Raw genomic sequence first — 19,574 nt, forward strand, 5'->3', positions numbered from 1 at the left:
TAAACCACTTGATCATATTAAGTTTCCCATTTATTTCTTCTCTTTGTCTTGTAAGCCAGTTTGTTTAGAGCTGCTTATATGTTCTGTTTTCACTAGTTTCATCCTAAAGAGCTATACGATTTTAAAGAAGAACCTTTCTTTAGTAATATCATAAAAAAAAAAATTCTAACTAGGCTGTTCCTCAAATATTAATCTTTCTCCACCCACTGGAAAAAGTGAGCTAGAGAAGATTCGGGGGACTAAATTTTGTCCTCATTTTTGCTTTGAAAATACTGCTGTCTTCAGATAAATTTGGCCTTACATTTACAAGAGCTAGGTGGTGTAAAAATTATCTGCATTTGTTAAGTAGGCAACAGAAATGTGTAGTTTATAAATGTTGAACCCATGGAATTAATCAGATGTTATTCCATTCTCATTAGAGAAAATCATCATTGCAGTATGTGAGCCTCTCTGACAGAGCAAATATTTCTGTAGAAACTGTAAAGTTAGGTCAATTCACTTTGTTATGTTGGAAAAAATGTAATTTTTAATATTCATTGTTATTTTGGCATATTATTCATCTCTGTAATTTTCTGTTATGTGATTGTAATAAACATTTTGCCATAGGACCGCACTTTCCTCCTTTAAAAAGAAAAGCTGTTTATCTGTAGTGCATAAAAGTATGAATATTTACTGTTTTACTTTTTTATCTTTTTTGCAGAAGCTGCAAAGAATCAATCCTCCTTACTGTTGTTCAACCTTACCCTGTAAGTATCCTTGGCGTTTTCCGAATTGCCTTCCTAGCAACATAGTGGCTTTTGTCTGCCTATATGCGGTCTGCATCTCTACCTTATCTGTGTAATAAAAGAAAAAAAAAGTGAGATAAGGGCTGTGTCTTTTAAAGGCAATATTTAAGACTGTGTGTTACCATGTACTGCGCTCAGTGTAATACTAACTTAAATAATAACGGTATGTTTTAACTCCTGCCGCTGGAGGCGCGTGGGTGCGCAGGCATCCTGCCCAGTACTCGTGCTGGCACCATCCCCCTGCAGCCCCCAAGGGTTCAAGGTTTGGTCTGTCGCAGCTCCTGGGTTTCCCGGGGGTCCGCCTCGTCGCCGCTGAGTTGCACTAGCATATCAAGCTAGTTTTCCCTGTGTGCGAGGGGAGTCTGTCTCTCTCTCTAGGGCAGCGCGTTTGGCGACTGGGGGAGAGGCGTGGAGGGGAGGCCACTGCAGCGAGGCGGTCTGGGTCGCAGCTGGGTCCAGCACTGGGCCCCACCATGCTGACTGGGGCTACAGAGCCCTTTGCACCACCATTAGTGCTGCGGGGAGGGGGCTTGTGAGCTCTCAGGCCAGTCCCTGGTTGAGGAGGGACAGATGAGAAAGGGGAGAGGCTAAACCAGGGGAGGGAACACATCCCTCTCTCCCCTTGTGCCTGTGCACAGCCGTATGCACCTTGCAGGCTGCTGAGGGGCCTCAACCGTGGGTCAGGAGTGAGTCCGGTTATGTCCCTTACAATGTAACATGTCCATTCACCTCCCTGTTTGCTAGCCTGATATGTGACAGTTTTGATCAATAAGGGATAACTGTGTCTTTTTCTTCCAAGAATAAGGGGTAAGGTGGATTTGATGCAAAGATGTGAAAACACATGCATCTGCTGAAGCAGCCAAAATGTAAATCCTGCAAATGCAACTTTGTCACTGCTGTGTTGCTTCCCTACTACTTACTAGCCCTTCTGACTAGTTTAGAGGTGGCCACATAGGTAAGCAGTAAGTAAGCAGGGATCCGGTAGACCTCAGCCTTCTTAAATGAAGATGCAGACATGATCTGACTAAATAAAGAAACCTAAATGCCTTTAAAGCTAACTGGATTATAGACAGTGATTTTGATCACAGGAAATGTGTATAATATGGAAAAGGTTCCTGAAAGGCTTCTCTTTTTATACAGTTTGGCTTATTTCATCAGTTGATGGGCTTCATTCTTTTCTTTAAATGTCAGGTGAAAAAAGGGCATGTGCTTTAGTGCAGGTACATGTGGCTCAGTGGTTACTTGCTGAATTAAAAGGCAACCATAAACTGTAGTACTGGATGCCTTTGAGGTGTTGTGGCCTGTTATTGCTGTGCTGCTGGTAGGAGAGCAAGCTTGTCTATGCTGAACATAAGGCAAGTTGTAAACCTAAATGAACTGTGTACAACATGTCCAGTGGGAGACATTTCCAGCACAGGTACTGTCTTCCTCCAGCAGTTGCTCTGAAGAAGAAGGTAAGTTGTGACCTGATATCTTTGCTGTTTGTTTGTATCCAACCCCTGTTCGAGGCCTTACAAGGCAGAAGCTGCTTTTCTCCTTATATTGCACCAAAATCTTCTTAGTAACTAAACTATATCTAGATGTCACTAAGCCATAAATGGTATTGAAGCACTGTGCTTCCTGTGAGGAACTGTGTAGGCTGACATGCCCAGTTTATGCATGATATTGGGTTGCCCCCCCTCTGGCGTGCCTGTTGGAGTATAGGAGCCCAATGCTACCTCAGCAGACAAAGCACCCATGTTTTGGGGGTAATGGGAGTTGTAACTCATATAGGCATGAAGATTTTCTCCCTGAGTATGTCCGCAGAGCAGTCAGAAGATGTGATAGTTGTGTGCATAGTAGCACCAGCTTTAATTACCCATTTTCATCACAAAGTAGGAATGCTTAGGTGGCATGAACTTAGTGGCTGAGTCTGAACTGTTGCACCCTGCAGATCTCTGATTTTTCTACTCGTATCGTGCTTCCCTATCGCTGTCTAGACCAAGGGTGTCCTGGATCATAGTTTCCCTCCCTCACCACTTTCAAGCCCAGGTTTTCTTGCAGTGGAAACAAAGGTGTGCATAGGGTTGAGGAGCAGTGGGGATGTTGCCAGTGTGTGAACCCAAATTTAGACCCTGACACAGCGCAGGGTCCCTCAGTTCATGTGAACCCTGTGCTGTGAAGTCTGCTGGGACTCTGAGTTATTCTTCAACATTTGGCTCATGCTGGACTTCATCCTGCCATAACCTGACTGTTAGTAGTACCTGTGCCGATTAGGTGGCATTCATCTCAGATCTGCCATCCCGCATGTTTTTTCTCATATTGAGATGGAACTTCTTGTGTTTCAGTTTGTGCCCATTGCCTCGCATCCTGTTGCTGGGTTCCACTGAAAAGAGTCTGGCTCCATCCTCTTGACACCCTCCCTTCAGATATTTGATGTTATGCCAGCATGGCCATGCCTGCTGTCTTCTTCCATTCAGTGAGAAGCAGATGTACTTCTGAGCGCACTGGGTCCCTTGACAAATGCATTTTGTTTCAATTTTGAACAATATTTATGTCTTCAAAAGTTATGATGCTTATGTGTTTCCTCTTTTCTTTAGTTTTGCCTCCTCCTTTTTCGCTTTTACCATTTTGCTTATAAAACTGGAAAGATGAAATACAAACCAGACAAAGGAAAACTAAGAACTTTTAAATAAAGACTGAACCCTCTTTTCCATTCCTGGGAGAAATACATCATTAGAAACATTTCATCTAGCTTTCTTCTTGATGGTGAACCTTTTTGCTTCTATATCTGCCAAGATGGATTACAGAGTGCTGTTTCTTAATTGTTTTTATTTATACTATTTAGAGCTTGTATTGTTTTCATGTTTTCAAGTAACCACTCTTTATGATTGCAGGTGAAAGTCAAAGTAATCTAGATATATAGTACTCTGTACTTCACATAGTACTTTCTGAAAGCTTTTGCAGATCATTTTTGCTTAAGTGCATTCATTTTTGTTTAATGGTTAAACTCATTAAAAATTCATTTTAATTATGACCACACCAAAGCATTATACTCTCTTTTTCTTTCCATCAATCTAATAAATCTCTGCTAGGTTAATATCACCACTGCTCATAAGAAAGTGACTGAATAGCTAAAGCACTCGAAGCAGTTTAAAGTTTTGATTTCTAGAATTACAGCATTTGATTATCATTTCTGACCATTTTATTCTGTAAATGGACTATCATTCAGATTGGTGCCTTATTAAGTTTTAAGCGTTACTCAAATCAAATAACATGCCTGTTTTGCTATCTGTTCAGATTTTATATGTAGAGATCATTTGATATGTTGCTTTCATGATTAATCTCTTAAGATCCTTGGATATAATCCAGGCCCAGTAGAGATCTATGGCAATTTTGCTGTGCGTAAGTTCTGTGATGGAAAAAGGATAAGGTTTTTTTTTTTATTTTACATCCATTTGAAAGAGATATCATAATACAGTTAATGTGTCTGAGAAACAATTATTACAGAGAAACTTCAGTAAATAACAGTCATTTATAAATTGTAATGATTGTGGCTAAACCTGACTTTATTGACAGTCTCTCACTGTCTATTTTTCACTCTGCTTAACCTTCTGGACTTGTGCAATTAATAGCTAAGCGCACTATATCTAGACTTGGTTGTAAACAAGGGTATGAAAAAGAAACAGGTTTGTTCCAAAGACTTAGAAACCTGAAGTGAAAAAGAATATCAAACTGTACTTTTAAAAATCATTTTGAAGCCAGGCATACGAGCCTTTTGAACAGGATGGTTTTTGACTACTTGGAGTTGAGAAGTTGATGTAGAATGATGACAGTTTTTTCTTTGAATATATACATAACAGCATTTTTCCCAATTCTGTTTAGGCCCTTTGCCACTACATAACTTCCATATGAGCTTTTTGGCATGCTTAATTCCATACGTGGCTATAGTTCTACACACAGCATGATTATAATGTGGTTACTAACTAACATACTAAGTGTGTTGCCTCCTAGAAGTGCAGGCTGGTACATGGCCACTTTCCAACAACCCTTTTGCTGTTTGGACAGGACTCCTCTTATATAAGAACTATGTCGAACAGCCTTTCCTCGTTCATCGGTGTGTGGTATAAATCCCCGTGTGCGCTGCTGCACCTGTCCTTTCTTTCTGGAGGCCCCTTCTTAGGCTGTATCAATTTTTCTAGAGTGTACTTGTACAAAATACACAGTCTGTTCAGCAGGAAAGAATATGTGAAAATCCTGCGTAAAATTTCGTGTTAATTGTTTTAGCAAAGTGTTTCAGGCTCTCCACCCTTCACCCTGTCTGCCTTTTTCTCATTCTAGTTCTTTCTTCCTCTCTTCTGCCCCCACAGTTCCTGTTAGGTCTCTTTTCCCTCTTTGTTAGCCTTTCTCCCACCTCAGGTGCATTATCATTCATATATTCCTTCCTTTTTGGTGCCGGGGTTTGTCTGGGCCGAAGGTTGCTTCATTCCCAGAGGTCCTCCTTCTCGCAGAATTTGCTCAGTAGGGCTTCAACTAGTACAGCAAGGCTGTCTTTTTATGTACTTCTCTGCACTTAAGAGACATCACTGGTCTATGAGAAGCAGCCATGAATGTAAAGGAGTAATCCAGAAATATAAAGGATTGGAGCTTGACGAGGAGGATCTCAAGAGGCCAGTGAAGAGGATATCATGGAGGACCTCCACATTTTATAAACGTAGAGGTAGATGGTGCAGGCCCATCTAGTCAGAAGACAAGGTGACATGTCCACACATTCCACAAAGTCTGAAACAGATCTGTGGTTTCACTCACGGCACTTGGAACAGTCACAATAAACCTGTCGTTTACTGTGGATGGAACTGATTGAATTTTTGCAGTTCCTGGATTAAAATAAGGTTTGGCAATTTCCCACCTTGGAGGCATGTGTTATACGTGTATGTGACTAATAATTTGACTGTGATTACCCTCTGGCAATAACAAAATATAATCGTGTCTGGTAGATCACATTGTTTAGGAAAAAAAAATGATTTTTTAAGAATGATCAGAAATCTGATCACTACTTCAACAATTAAACTTGTGCCAAGAGTTTAACAAAGGAACACTACTGATGCCGATCTGTCAGTGCACTGTGGTGATAACAAATTACTGCATGGTAAAATTTCTCAACATCATTACTTCCCTGTCTCTACCTGCTCTTCTGCAGTGCTCTTGTGAGCCAGTCTAGTTGTTTCAGCCTTGCTCACAGACATGAATGACAATATTTAGTTTGCCTTTGGGCATTATGTACTGTTCCACTTAATAAATTTAATTCTTCCTCTTGTTCATGTTTTATTTGCTTGCTAAATTTTGCCTCACATAATTGCCTTTAGGGATGGCCCAAAAAATCAACACATTTTTGCAGTCATACAATTTTTCCCTGTTTCCTAACAAATATAATATTTCATAGCTAACTAAAGACTAGTTTTAGGTAACAAGGTTTAAACTGATTGCGTATATACAGTCTGTGGCTACCTAAAACTACCTTATTTTAGTCTGATTTGACACTCATTTTTAGAAAGCAGGTTTTCCTTACACCTTTATGACTGTCCCATACTGCTGCCTTGTTTTACTTCTTTATGTCAACTCAGTAGTATGCTATCCTCTTCTAAGCTGCTAAATCCTTCTTTTTCTTGAGCGTGAGGAATGATTTGGTTGTTGCAACAGCCCTACCAGTGAGAGGACTCAGAGGGGCTTTTGCAGCAATATAAACACCATTTCACTTGGAATCGCCTCAAATTGCAGCTGACCTGCAAAAGTGGGCAAAATACTGAATGTTCTTGTTTTCACTGTAAAAACAGTTTCCCTCAAAATAAAGCATATAATTTCAAACAGCTATCTGAAAATGATCTGCTATAATGCTGCTGACAAAAGTTAGATCCAATTTTGAGAAGTCCAAAAAAATGAGAAAAATACCGTTTTCCAGAAAGCCTCCCCTTGTTGCTAGCAATCTCTCATGCTCTGACCCTGCTGATGGGATGCCCATAGATTATGATTACAAGTAGGGTTCAAAGAAGGATCTCAGTTTTCACTGTCATTTCCTCCAAACAAATCTCTGTGCAATGCTTCATGTCTCTTGTTAGAAGTTTCTCTAAGTAGTGCTGAAACGATCAGCTGAAGTTTTACTTAATTCTGTGTAAACTAGTAAAAATTATTCAAATTCCTGATAAATTTGAGTTTTAGCAGAAAACACTATGTAGGTCACACATTGTAAAGTTTGTATTTTTTAAGTATTTTGACTTGTTATCAAAATGTGTTCCCTCATTTTGCAAAAGTCACTCTAATTAAGCTGCTTTTATCTGTGACAATGCAAATACTTTACCTGCAGTGATAAACGTACTGCATTACTGTAAACACCTCCCGTTTAAGGTCGTCAGCTGAGAACAATGGCTTCCTTTTGCCTAAAAGATGGCATATCAGAAACAAATGAACCTGCCGCTTGGAGAATAATGTATTGATAGCATTCTTAGCCTAGAAATGATAAGACATTCAAATATAATAGAGCAGCAGATGATTTTGCTGATGTTTTGTTAGATAGACAAGTAAGTTTTGATAAACAAAAATAAATATTTTGCTTAGGTTTTTTCCCCGCTCTTTGGAAATAGTTCCTTTCTCAAAGAGAAAACGTCAAGTGCCAAGTTAATGCAGATATAGAAACAACGGAGATTGTGTAGTTAAATGTTAAAGCTGTGATATTATTCAAACCTTTAGTCAGCAGAGACTATTCTCCCCAAAACTTGGCACAGCTGTTCTAGTTTTTGTTATATCCCTGGTTTTTTAGAAAGCAATTTACTTTCAGGTGTACCCAGAGTGTCTTGAAAGATGCCTGACTCCTATCCACTTTCCCTTGTGCAGGCAGGCAGGGGTAGGAGAAGTGAGGAGGTAGGGAACCTGCACATTTTATCACAGGTGATGGCATACTCCTCTTGCTATGCAATAATGTTAAACCTTGTTGCTCAAGGAGGTTCCAGGGACCTCATGTACGTTTAAGCTTTTAAGTTGTGCTGGACTCCGATATCACATTTTGGGGATAATTTAAGTGTTTATTCCCCCCACACACTGACTTTTGAGGTTCTAGAGAGCAAACGACAAAGCTATATAGCGGTCCACCAAATTTACTGTATGGGAAAAACCTTACCAGAATCCAGAAGAAAATTTGGCAGTCTACCTCTAAAGAGAGGCCAGGCTGGTGACTCATCTGTGACAAGAGCAAACAGCTGTAAGAAGCCCCTTCCAGCAAGAAGAGTACCTGAAAGATACTCCTCTTTTCACCTGCCCTTGCCAGTGAGAGCCAGTCAGCCTATTCCTGTAGCTGTGCTGTCCCATGGCAGCAGGAATAGAGAGATTGCAGTCTGTTATTTGGATATCAGATCGAATATGCCCCTTACACACTGCAGAAAGGGAGCACCATGTGGAGAGGGGGGAAATCAGAAAGGGCATGTGTGCAATGATCTTAATCATGGTGTTACCGCAGACTATCTCTTTCTAGGTATTCATCTCCAAAGTTCCGTATGTAAGCATGCTGCATTACCATATCCTTGTTGTACCTTCTCACTGAAGAAGAACTTTTGTTTTTCTATTTTAGTTTTTTTCTTTTCTGCCATTTTTTCTGATCTTTTGGGGCCCTTCTGTGTTTTTCATCACTAGTTTTGGAAACTCAGCTTGGTTTGATCCCATATTTGAATTTTCTTTCATATACTGTTACTGGTTAAAAAAAAAAAGCACCGTATGGTCGTAGCTGTTAGAGAAAAGATAAATAAGAATGAACTGGAAAACTGAGGAAGCATTCACTTCTATTTCTTGGTTCTGTTTTGAAGTCCAGGAATTATCAGATGACTCTAATATTTCCTGGAGTGTGGCACCTTGCGTTCCTTGTTTATTGGTTGATATTGAGCCCATTGTAATAGTTACCACATTTTCCATGTGATGATAAATCAGAGGCATATAAAAACAAGCTAGACTTCATCCTTCCAGTTTCTAAAAACTAGACTTCTCCATCGCAGAAAAGTAACTTTTTACACAGTCTCAGCAGAGATCAGAGACTACAAGAGCACATGGCCTGAACTACTCCTTCACTCCTTCAGATTGTTAGTCATGTCCAAATTTTAGTGATGATGACCAGACTTGCTGTGTTGACAAGAATTGCCATCATGCTGCATTGATAATAGCAGGTTGTTGCAGGATTGCCATTGATGCCTGCACCAATTTCTCACAGACAAACAAACCAACGCAAGTTGGTACTTGCAGTATCCAAAACTACTGAGGCCACTCCTCAGGAGTTAGGGTAAGATTCTGAAAATCCTAATTCACGTCTTACTGAAATAAATGGACCAAAACCCGGTCCAGAGGAACCCAGTGATTTTCAGTGAAGCCAGAATTTCTTCCATTGCCCATTATCATGGCTGTGGAGTTAGGTGATGCCAAGAGTTCTGTATTTGTAAATGACCTGAGAATAAAACCACCTTGCTTCTGCTGCTGAAAATGGAAATCCTTTTGACTGTGTATATTTAATTTGTTACTTAAAATAGCTTCATTATCCCAGTTGTTAGTCAAACTCCCCATGGGGGGAGAGATTTTCTTCCAAGGGCAGAGCACTTGATCATGGATCAATCCAATGAATAACGTAGTAGGTAAAAGTCAGCTAAGTCCCAGAAGAAAATCAGGAATGATTCTGGTTGTCTAATCCTTGAAGTCCCACAGGTGTCTGATCGGTTGTAACCAAGCCTTTCACAGGACTTGTGTAGAGAATGGAGGACAACCTTGCTAGTCTGCACGGTCCTTTTGGTGGTTATAACCTGTGCTTGGAAGTGAACTGATATAATGAGATGCCACTGTACTTGGAGAGCTCTCAGACACTTTTTTTGCAAAAACTGTGTGTATATGTATATGTAGTGGATCATGGATCATGCCAAAATTTTCCATTTGAAGTTTGAAGAAAGGGTCACTGGCTGGTCACTGATCAATGTTCATTCATGCAAGCAAGTATGGTTGACAGCAGTCATTGACAAAGCACTGTAAGGAATTTGTATGTATACTGAGAGCCCTTCTCATTGCTCCAGTCTGACTGTGGGATAAGTTTCAGTATGTGCCATATGCATCAGTGGTTACCTCTATGTATATGTTTGTGTATATATATTATCTCAAGGAGCATTCTTCTCATTGAACAGTATGCAGAGTATTGCTCTATATGTGGAGTACCCAATGTGTGAGAAACAGGGTAACTAACTGAAAAAGGAAAGATATGTTTTAACTTGAAATTATGTGATATATCTTGTCATCATTTCTCCTTCCAGTCTCCTAAATCAGCATTTATTAGTGCTGCAAAAAAGGCAAGATTGAAGTCCAATCCTGTCAAAGTGCGCTTCTCAGAAGAAGTAATTATCAATGGCCAGGTGTCGGTGAGTATTCAACTTTTTAACCTCAGGAAGGACTGAGCATTTCATCCAAAGGTAAGCTTCAAGGCTGGAAAGTAAGGAAGATATATGGTAGGAACAATGGTGATAGGCTTGCGAAAAACAGAAAAGGATATTTCTATTTCTGAAGTTTTAGAAAGGTCCATTTTTTAAATCTTACAAATTGGGCCCCTAATATTGTTAAAAAAAATTGTCCCTTTTTTAAAAAAAAATTAAAATGCTAGTGAATATGCATTTTGTGGAGATAGCACACATATATCTTTCCTTATAGTCTTGATAATGCTTGCTTGTTTTCTCAGGGCATTTTTGTAAATGGAAAATCCATCAACTCAAGAGAAGTAGCATGTCAGGAAAACGGATTAACTCTACCTTACAGACATCTTTAAAATTTGGTTTATCTACTTGAACTTGTTCTTTCCAGCTCTCGGAAAAGTCAGCCTTGTTATGAGAGCCACTGAACTCCTCCTTAAACATGAACTTCTTTCTTGTTTTCATAATTTGCCAGAAAATCATTCTGCACTGATGCCTTTGTTCAACTCTTTCAGACATGAAATGATACTGTATTTTTTTCAAAAACAGATTTTGCTCTTTTTGAAATACCAAAGCCTTATTTGTTTCCCTTCCTTTCTGGGTATATTTTACTATTTTTTTTGAATTGTCACAATTAAGTAGCAATATTATACATTAGTCTTCTTAAATTATGCCAGATTTAACATCCAGCATTAAGGAAAATGTATAACATCTTGATTTTAATTTTTACTAATGATTCTGATGTTCCAGTTTTGTAGATTAAAGACACTAGATAGCTCACTGTATTGCAGAGGCACAGTAATCCATTTTTCTATTTTATTGAAAATGTTTCAACTTTAGGGGTAGAATCTATTGTCAGAGGAACAGTATTTAAGGAAAGAAAATATTCCAAGTCAGTAATAAAATGTATACAAAGAGTTATTTATTCCAAGTAAAAGACAGGTGGTAGATGCAGCTGTAATGAGCATGGCTAGAATATTATAGGGCATAGCTAATTCTGCTTTAAATTTGAGTCAACAAACTCATTTTCAGATGTTACCTTTTCATCTGTATGATGCCCTTCTCTATAGAACGCAATTTCAATTTCCCTTGTAACATGTAAAGTGGAGTTGTAATCTGATTCACTGATTTGCTTGGCAGGAAACAGTTAAGGACAATTCACTTCTTTTCATGCCAAATGTTCTGAAGGTGTATCTTGAAAATGGACAAACCAAGTCTTTCCGTTTTGACTGCAGCACTTCAATAAAGGTAGGCTAAATCTACCAAATCCCATAATATGCAATGCTCAGGATGCCAATTAAATATTTTGCAAGACCTTTTGATAATTGTAATGTATTTTGAACCCTTTAAGATCAGAATGACTAGTGTGTTCAATTATGGCTGGATTCATAGTTAAGAAATAATGTTTCATTCTATTTCTCTGATGGTAGCATGCATTGTATTGTGAATGAAGAAAAAGTAGGAGTGATCATTTTAATGTGCCTGGAACACAATTAAAATTGCATGGACCTATCATTTTGATATGCTGCCAAATGATAGCATGATTTGTCAGCAAAAGTGAGAAGCTAAGAAGATTAAGATGTTGGTTGCTAATTGACTGTCATCTAACTTGTCATCCAGTGAACTTGGGATGGGATATTGTAGGGTGATGCTGGTGATAAATTGCTCATCTCAGTGTATTGTCCTCTATACTTTCCCTAACACATTTCACGTAGCGATTAAACAAAGCGGTGAAGCTCTGATCCACTGCTAAGGCTACTAGGGTGGTATCTGTGATATTCTGTTCCATTTAGGTTCCTAAATCAAAGTCGTCGTTGACGTGTGTGAGTGCCTTGGAGTAGTACAGTAAGCATACGACTAGCACTGTTGGGCATGTTTTTATTCTCTCAAGCATTTTTGTTTGAGTGAGTTAGTTTTAACCCAGATCAGTTACCAAATCTAGTTCACCACATGGCAGTGTGCACGCTTGTGACTATGAGAGAAGAGAGATACATGGGTGGGAATGAGCAGCAAAGGCTGGGGGATGCAATTTTCAGCTGCAGTGCCAACTTTTGCTGGCTTTAAGGGATTGTAAAACTATGCATATTTCAAGAAATCTTGCTTTTCTGCTCACTGTGATTATGTCATATGCTCAACCAGTTGGAACAGCAAGGAGAGCAATTCACTAAAGTAGAAATGGGGAAATTTACTCCTGTCTGTAGGTGAAGGAACAAAACAGATACTAAAGTTAGACTGAAAAAGAGGCTGCAAATTTGGTTTGTAATTCATACATACACCTTAGGCATAAATTGAGCCCAAGGAATGGATACAAGCCTCCACACTAGAGCCATGGGATACCGAAGTCCTTCAGTCCATTTGGGAATTTGGTTGGGTGAAGAATTAGGAGACATGCTTCACACAGAGGTTGAGGTCTCCATCCCCTTCTAAGGCCCCTGAGTGCACTTCCCAGTATTTTATTTTATGAGTGTATAACCAACCAATCTGTTCCAGGATATTTTTCCTTGGGGGGCTATTCTGTGGCCATCACATTGTACTAGTTGTCAGTAGTTCTGTCATGGGTGTGTCGTGTGCTGTATAGCCACATATCTAACCTATAGTCATTTGCAAAGAAACCCATGCAGCTCACCAACTCAGTTTTACTAATGTTGTAAGCCTCCTTTGGCCTTAATCATTCTCACTTTTTTCAGAAACAATTTTCTGTTCATCTAATTCAAACTATTACATATTCCATAGCTTGCACAGCTCTATATCACATATATGTGTGTATGTGTGTCTGTATATCCCCAATCATGGATGGGTGGGTGCGCATTTTTGCTTTTTCTTCTAAACCTGAGCAAACTAGGCATGCCCCAATTGAGTAAAGGCAAATAGTTTTTCCCTGCCCCTAACTGTCCGGTCATTCACCACTTAAAAACAAGGGTGCAACCAGTGGCTTACCTGCAGTCCACATGAGAAGCAACACCTGAACTGGTTGATTATAAGTTATTGGATGAGAAGATAGGTTGGGGCTGTATGCAGCCCCAGGGGGTCAGTCCCCCATGCACCAGGACAGGCTGGGGGCTGGCCTGCTGGAGAATAGTTTTGCAGAGGAGGCCCTGGGGGTCCCAGTGGACAACAAGTTGAACGCAGGCAGGCAATGTGCCCTCATGCCAAAGACTGCCAATAGTATCCGGGGCTGCATTAGACAGAGCGTTACCAGCAGGTCAAGGGAGGGGATCCTTCCCTTCTTCTCAGCCCTGGTGAGGCCGCATCTGGAGTGCTGCATCCAGGTCTGGATTCTCCAGTACAGGAGAGATATGGGCCTACTGGAGCAAGTCTAGCAAAGGACCACAAAGATGATGAAGGGCCTGGAGCATCTCTCGTATGAGGAAAGGCTGAGAGAGCTGGGTCTGTTCAGCCTGGAGAAGAGAAGGCTCAGGGCTCAATGTGTATAAATATCTGACAGGAGGGTGTAAAGAGGATGGGGCCAGACTGTTCTCAGTGGTGCCCAGTGATAGAACAAGAGGCAATAGGCACATACTGAAACACAGGAATTCCACTTGAACATAAGAAATCATGTCTTCACTGTGAGGGGGCTCATCACTGGCACAGGTTTCTCAGAGAGTTTGTGGAGTCTCCATCCTTGGAGATACTCAAAACCCAACTGGACACAGCCCTGGGCAACCTGCTCTAACAGACCCTGCTTGAGCAGAGGGCTGGACCGGATGATCTCCAGAGGTGCCCTCCAACCCCAACTATTCTGTCATTTTGTGATTCTGTGTTAGCAAAAAATTAATCTGTTTGGGTAATTCAGTGCCTATGTATTTTAGCAACATATTTAAAAGGTCCAAGATAGCTAGCAACAAATAGTGCCTTTTATAGTGCCTTATTACTTTCTCTTCAAAAATTCCTTTTAATACCATATTTCTTCATGTTACTGTTATACCCCTTGTCTTTGAACAATAGTTTAGGAGTATAAATAAAAGTAGATTTAATGCATAAGCAATAAATTCACCATTAGTCAGAACAGTGTAATATTAACCTCCATTATTTAGAGTGGTTGCTTGCAATCCATTAATGCTTTTATTTTTTACAGCATACAGACTTATCCCCATCCCCCTACACGTCTTTCATCCTTCCACCAATTTGATGTTGATTTTCCATAAACACACTGTAATTGTTCAATTAATCTTCCTAACTTATGTTAAAACACTTAGATTACTATTCATCATGATCTCCTTAGTAAATCTTATCCATCTGGATCCTTATGTATATCTAACATTCTCTTGGATGGATAGAAATGCTTTAATCTTTCACCATAGTGTGATACTATTTTTAAATGATGGGTTATTATACATTTCTATCTGCTACAGCATTCAGCAAAACAAAAGATAATGGCCAGATGATATTAATACTCTACATATATATTTACAGAGCAGTATATGAAAGTAAAGTATGGATTGGTTGAATGTTTTTGTGAGAAGATTTGTTCAGCTGTTATTTTAGAAACAATTGTTCCTGAATTGATTACTCTTAGACGTAAGCCAATGGGAAAAAGCCTAATTAAAATTCTCTAAAAATAGGCTTTATAGTGTAAATTAAAATGGTTCCTGAATTTAAAGCTGCTGTGTGGCATAGGTATCATAATTGTTGACTTTTTATCAGCATTTTAAATGCAAGTGTGTTAATAAATAAAAGATCAAAGTGTGTTTTTAAAAAAACCTTGCTGTAAGAATGAATAAAGGCCATCCGTTTAATATTTTTTTGGCCCATCTTAATCTGGGGATGGCTTTGTCCTTATTGCTTGGTGGCCCTCCCTCAGAAATAAGTGGATAGAGGAAAGGCAAGACCCTCTCTCCCTTGCTGATGGATAGGTTTCATTTCCAGGCGGACTGAGGGGTATCATTTACAGCTCACATAGTATAATTTGCATGTTAAATTGCACTGAGAACTGTCCGTTCACAGTAATTCCATGTATGTATTTTTCACATGCACGTTTGATACCAACTCCGAGATGTTTGAATATAAAGGTGCTGATTCTCCCCTGGGTGAATGTGTGTGATGTCCTTTACGCTTGTGCAGAACAAGTGCGAAACAGTACCATCCTGACCTTTAACCACTGGGCTTTCACCATGTGCTGTGTATGTGCAGGGTGTGTGGCAATGAAGAAACTGGGTTTAATCACATTTTATAAATCCTTTGTTAATTAGGATGTCATCTTAACACTCCAAGAAAAGCTTTCCATCAAGTGTATCGAACACTTTTCACTGATGCTGGAGCAGAGGGTTGAAGGATCTGGAACGAAACTCCTTTTGCTGCATGAACAGGAGACTCTAACTCAGGTTTGTGTAATGATATGTGAAAACAGATATTAATGAGACTGGTTAATCAGTAAATTATGCAACCTTTTAATTACTTAAGTGAGTTAATTGCAAGATTTATCATTCAATACGGTGAATGAAAGACTTAGTACCAATACATAGATGTGGTTGTAAGAATCAGGTCCTCACAGAATGATCATTTTCCTGTTACATAAGTATCATATTTCATGGCTTCATTGAGCCATTAAAAAGTGTTTAAAAGTTCATTAAAGATCATACTTAAAGCTAGGAAATATTTATTAATGCCTTTTTCATATCTTATGTGGTACACCTAATAAACGTTCTGAACAGCTCAAAAATCCATTATAACAATTCTTAAACCATAGTCTATCAAAATTCCTTAAAAAATGTATTTTGATCTTTGATTCCTATCTGATTATACAAATGTGTATCTGGATAACAGGAAATAATACTCTTTCTGATGAAGCCAAGTTTGGCGTGTTTACGCAGTGAGACATTATGTCAGTTCTGTGATGATGAGTTGTGATACACAAAACGTTTGTTGTGACTTTCCTCCTCAGATCAGGGAGGAGAATTAGGCTGCTGACAGCCCAGCTCTGACTAGAGTTAAGTCACTTCACTCTTCCCAACAGAGGACCCTGATTTTAGCTGCTTATCATTATGCCAAACTGTTTAGCCTGTAATTTTCCATGATGTTTCTGTATTACAGGAGAATGTTAGTATTTTTTACATTTCACCTAAATTTTCCAAAGAAGAGAAATGAATTCTTAGATGAGATGGAGAACAATAATTAAATTTAAATGTCAGAATTCCTTTGATCGTGTAACTAGAGTCTGTGTAACAGTATGAAAGAACTTAGTTTATCAACTAGCAGTCTTTCGAGCATTTTCCAACTTTTGAACATTTGACTTTGCCATCATAACATTCTTTTCTTGTGGTTATAAGCTATGTATTGAATGTACAATATTGAGAAGTACTCAATACTGGCTCCCCTGGCCTAGCTCTCTCTCTTTGAAGTAATTGGTAAAATTCCCATTGAAATCAAAAGGATCAGAATAAGCCAACACAGAGAGCTTTTGAAAATCCCATCCTGAGCTGTTATTTATGCATACAGAGTATGCCTAGATACTTAGGAAGGAAGATAAAGACGATGTGGGATAAGCATACATTCTGAAAACTGTGGGTACAAGACAGTCACTTCATTGAAGATTTTAAAACGTATAGTTTTATAAGTTAAAGACATTGATTATAAAGTATACTAACTCTCTAACTACATTAGTCTAATTAAATAAACTGCATAAACTATATTAATTCTGAGGGTTTCTTCCTTGAAGTTCCTGTACAATCAGCAATACTTTAATTTGCTATTATAATGTTGCTGCTGACCATGACTTACGTTAGTGTTATTGGATTGCCGCCCTTTCATCCAATTATTCATTAGCTATGTGGTGGTCCCCTGTGAATATACCCAGATTATTGTATTACATTTTTAACAAAGATTTTTGCTGACCAACAAGCAAAGAAGTCTTTTTCATTCCTTAAAGCACTGGGAGAGGTTTGTATCGGTCAGAAGGCTAGGGGCAAATATCTTAATCCAGAACAACCCAGGAAAACTGAAAAGACAAAATTTCTCACAAATTGCATAATGGATTAATACAATCAAGAGAAAGTGAGAATAATAGCTGCCAACCTGTCCTTCACCTCCATTATCAGTTAGTTTGAGAAATAAAATGTGACCTCTCCCCAAAAACTTTGTCACCCTTCTAGCTCATGAGAATCTTGATCCTGCTGAAGTACACCTCATTTGTTGGATAACTTTCATTAAGGTCTGTGTCATCTGTCCTTTTGTTCTGGTTTTGAGTAAGTGAATTCCATTGCTTGGAGAATGAGTTGTGTTGGGCAGTTATGACTATATAAGTCTTAAATTCTTTCCACAAGATTATATATATATGATGTTTTTATGTGTAATACTTAATAAAGCGCCCATTGCAAAGGTCTGTTGGACAAAATTGTTTTCCTTGCTATCAGTGCCTCTGGAGCAGGGTCAGAAAGTTTAGAAGTACAGATTGCATTGCAGTATGACCAAGCTCTGATGTGATTACTGTACAATCCTAGGTGACTCAGAGGCCAAGCTCCCATAAGATGAGATGTCTTTTCAGGATTAGCTTTGTCCCAAAGGATCCCATTGATCTTTTAAGAAGAGATCCAGTCGCTTTTGAATATCTCTATGTACAGGTGAGTGAAAGTGCAGCCATTGGTAACGTAAAGGCTAATAAAAAGATGGTTGTAACTGAGTGTATATATAGATTTATATCTTCACGTAGAAAAATGTGGCTGTAGTAAGTCCTCGTTTTTGTTTCTGCTGTATAAAACTTGGGGAATGTGCAGATCTTTATTATCAGGAAAGTCCCCTTCCTTCCATAGCAATGCTTTGATATCCCTCCAAAATATATTTGGCTTTCAAAGATAGTAAAGCCAAAATAATTACTAATACTTATTTCTGCTACTATAATATCAGGCAGAAATGATGTCTGAGAAGTAACTTCCAGTAAAATGGATGAGAAAGCTGGTGTACGAGCAATGTAATTCTCCTTTTCTTGGGTGTTTGAGCAGGCAGAATCCTGCTATCCTGAATCCAGATACCCTAACACCCTCCCAACAGTCACTGTGAAAGAGGATTACTGTTCTCCTCAGGAAGGATGAAGAGAGAGAGAACTTAGATCAAAATGTTCGTGCCTTCTGCCCTTTAGCAGAAGTTCTTGTGTTCCTTAGACATATCCATCTCCTGTGAGCATCTGACATCTCTAAGAGCTGCAGTCTTAACTTCAGCATGGTCCTGCTATTTAGGGTTTGGGTTTACTCTTCATGTTCCTTTAAAAAATGGATTATAATATACTTTTAGTGCAAGATTTTTGAACTTGATGCTCCCTCTACTGGTTCTTTGGCAGAGCTGTAACGATGTGGTTCAGGAAAGATTTGGACCAGAACTGAAATACGACATTGCCCTGAGGCTGGCTGCATTACAAATGTATATTGCAACTGTGACCACCAAGCAAACTCAGAAAATCTCCCTCAAATATATAGAGTAAGTTGAGAATAAAGTATGTTCTTTAGAAGTGAAGCATTAGGAGTAACTTATAGATTCTCTAAGGTTGGTTCCTTAATATATCTACATGTATGCACCAGCTTTAGGTTCCTTCTTTGTCACTGGAAGTGATTCAGGTGTGTTAAGAGCTGTAAGTATGTACTATATGTCTACCTTTGGCCATCTGTTTAGGCATGTGAAATAGCCTGTAAGTGTAAATAAGTTTAACCCACTTGCTGTCAAGAATTTAATAGTCATATCTAAGTTTAAATGGTCTGAATTGTAAGGTTTTAGTACAGAGATGGTTATAGTATGATTCAGATGATTTCTTGGTTTAGAAGACCTCAGATTCTTAGATTCCGTCTTTATCAAAGAGGATTTCTTAGATACAGAAATATCCAGTAATCAACTGTTTTATGTTTTCCTTATAATTTGCTAGAAGATCCTAAAGGGCAAACATATGTGTATATCTGCTTGGATTAAAAAAAATACCTTTTCATTGTTACTTAGTGCTTAATTCAATTGCAGAATGGAAATAATAACTTTAAACACTCAGCCTTGTAGTTCATCTACCTTACTGAGTATCATGTTATATTGTTTCCTACTAATGAATCAGCAGAAATAATTACTTATTAGTGAAGAGTCATTCTTCTGTCAAAAGGGGTTCTTAAAGCAGAACCAATTTGGATTAAAAGGTGGGGACTGGTGTTTTTTTGAGGAGCAAAAAGAAATGCAAGTGACAAAGACCATGTTTGGCTTGCTCTAAGAAACTAGAAAATTAAATGAAGTCTGGCATTATGTTGTTAGATCTTCTGCAATTTTAATTTTATAATGGTACTTGCGTATGTAATGATTAAGTGGTGCTTAACAATAAAGCCTAGATTTTAAACAGGCAAACTTTAAGCTTCTTTTCCGAGTGATAGGATTG

General features: G+C 38.7%; 1 protein-coding gene across 1 annotated transcript in view; it reads left to right on the top strand.

Moving 5' to 3' along the window:
- FRMPD4 (FERM and PDZ domain containing 4) overlaps positions 1–19,574 on the top strand; it is a 319,255-nt gene that overhangs the window by 285,768 nt on the left and 13,913 nt on the right. The window contains exons 5-10 of the mRNA XM_067289727.1: positions 701–761; positions 10,091–10,195; positions 11,381–11,488; positions 15,430–15,561; positions 17,677–17,796; positions 18,510–18,646. Of these exons, the coding sequence (XP_067145828.1) occupies positions 701–761; positions 10,091–10,195; positions 11,381–11,488; positions 15,430–15,561; positions 17,677–17,796; positions 18,510–18,646 (663 nt within the window). The remainder of the gene's footprint in view (positions 1–700; positions 762–10,090; positions 10,196–11,380; positions 11,489–15,429; positions 15,562–17,676; positions 17,797–18,509; positions 18,647–19,574) is intronic.

This window comes from Apteryx mantelli, chromosome 1, assembly GCF_036417845.1.
Source record: "Apteryx mantelli isolate bAptMan1 chromosome 1, bAptMan1.hap1, whole genome shotgun sequence".
Classification (NCBI taxonomy): domain Eukaryota; kingdom Metazoa; phylum Chordata; class Aves; order Apterygiformes; family Apterygidae; genus Apteryx; species Apteryx mantelli.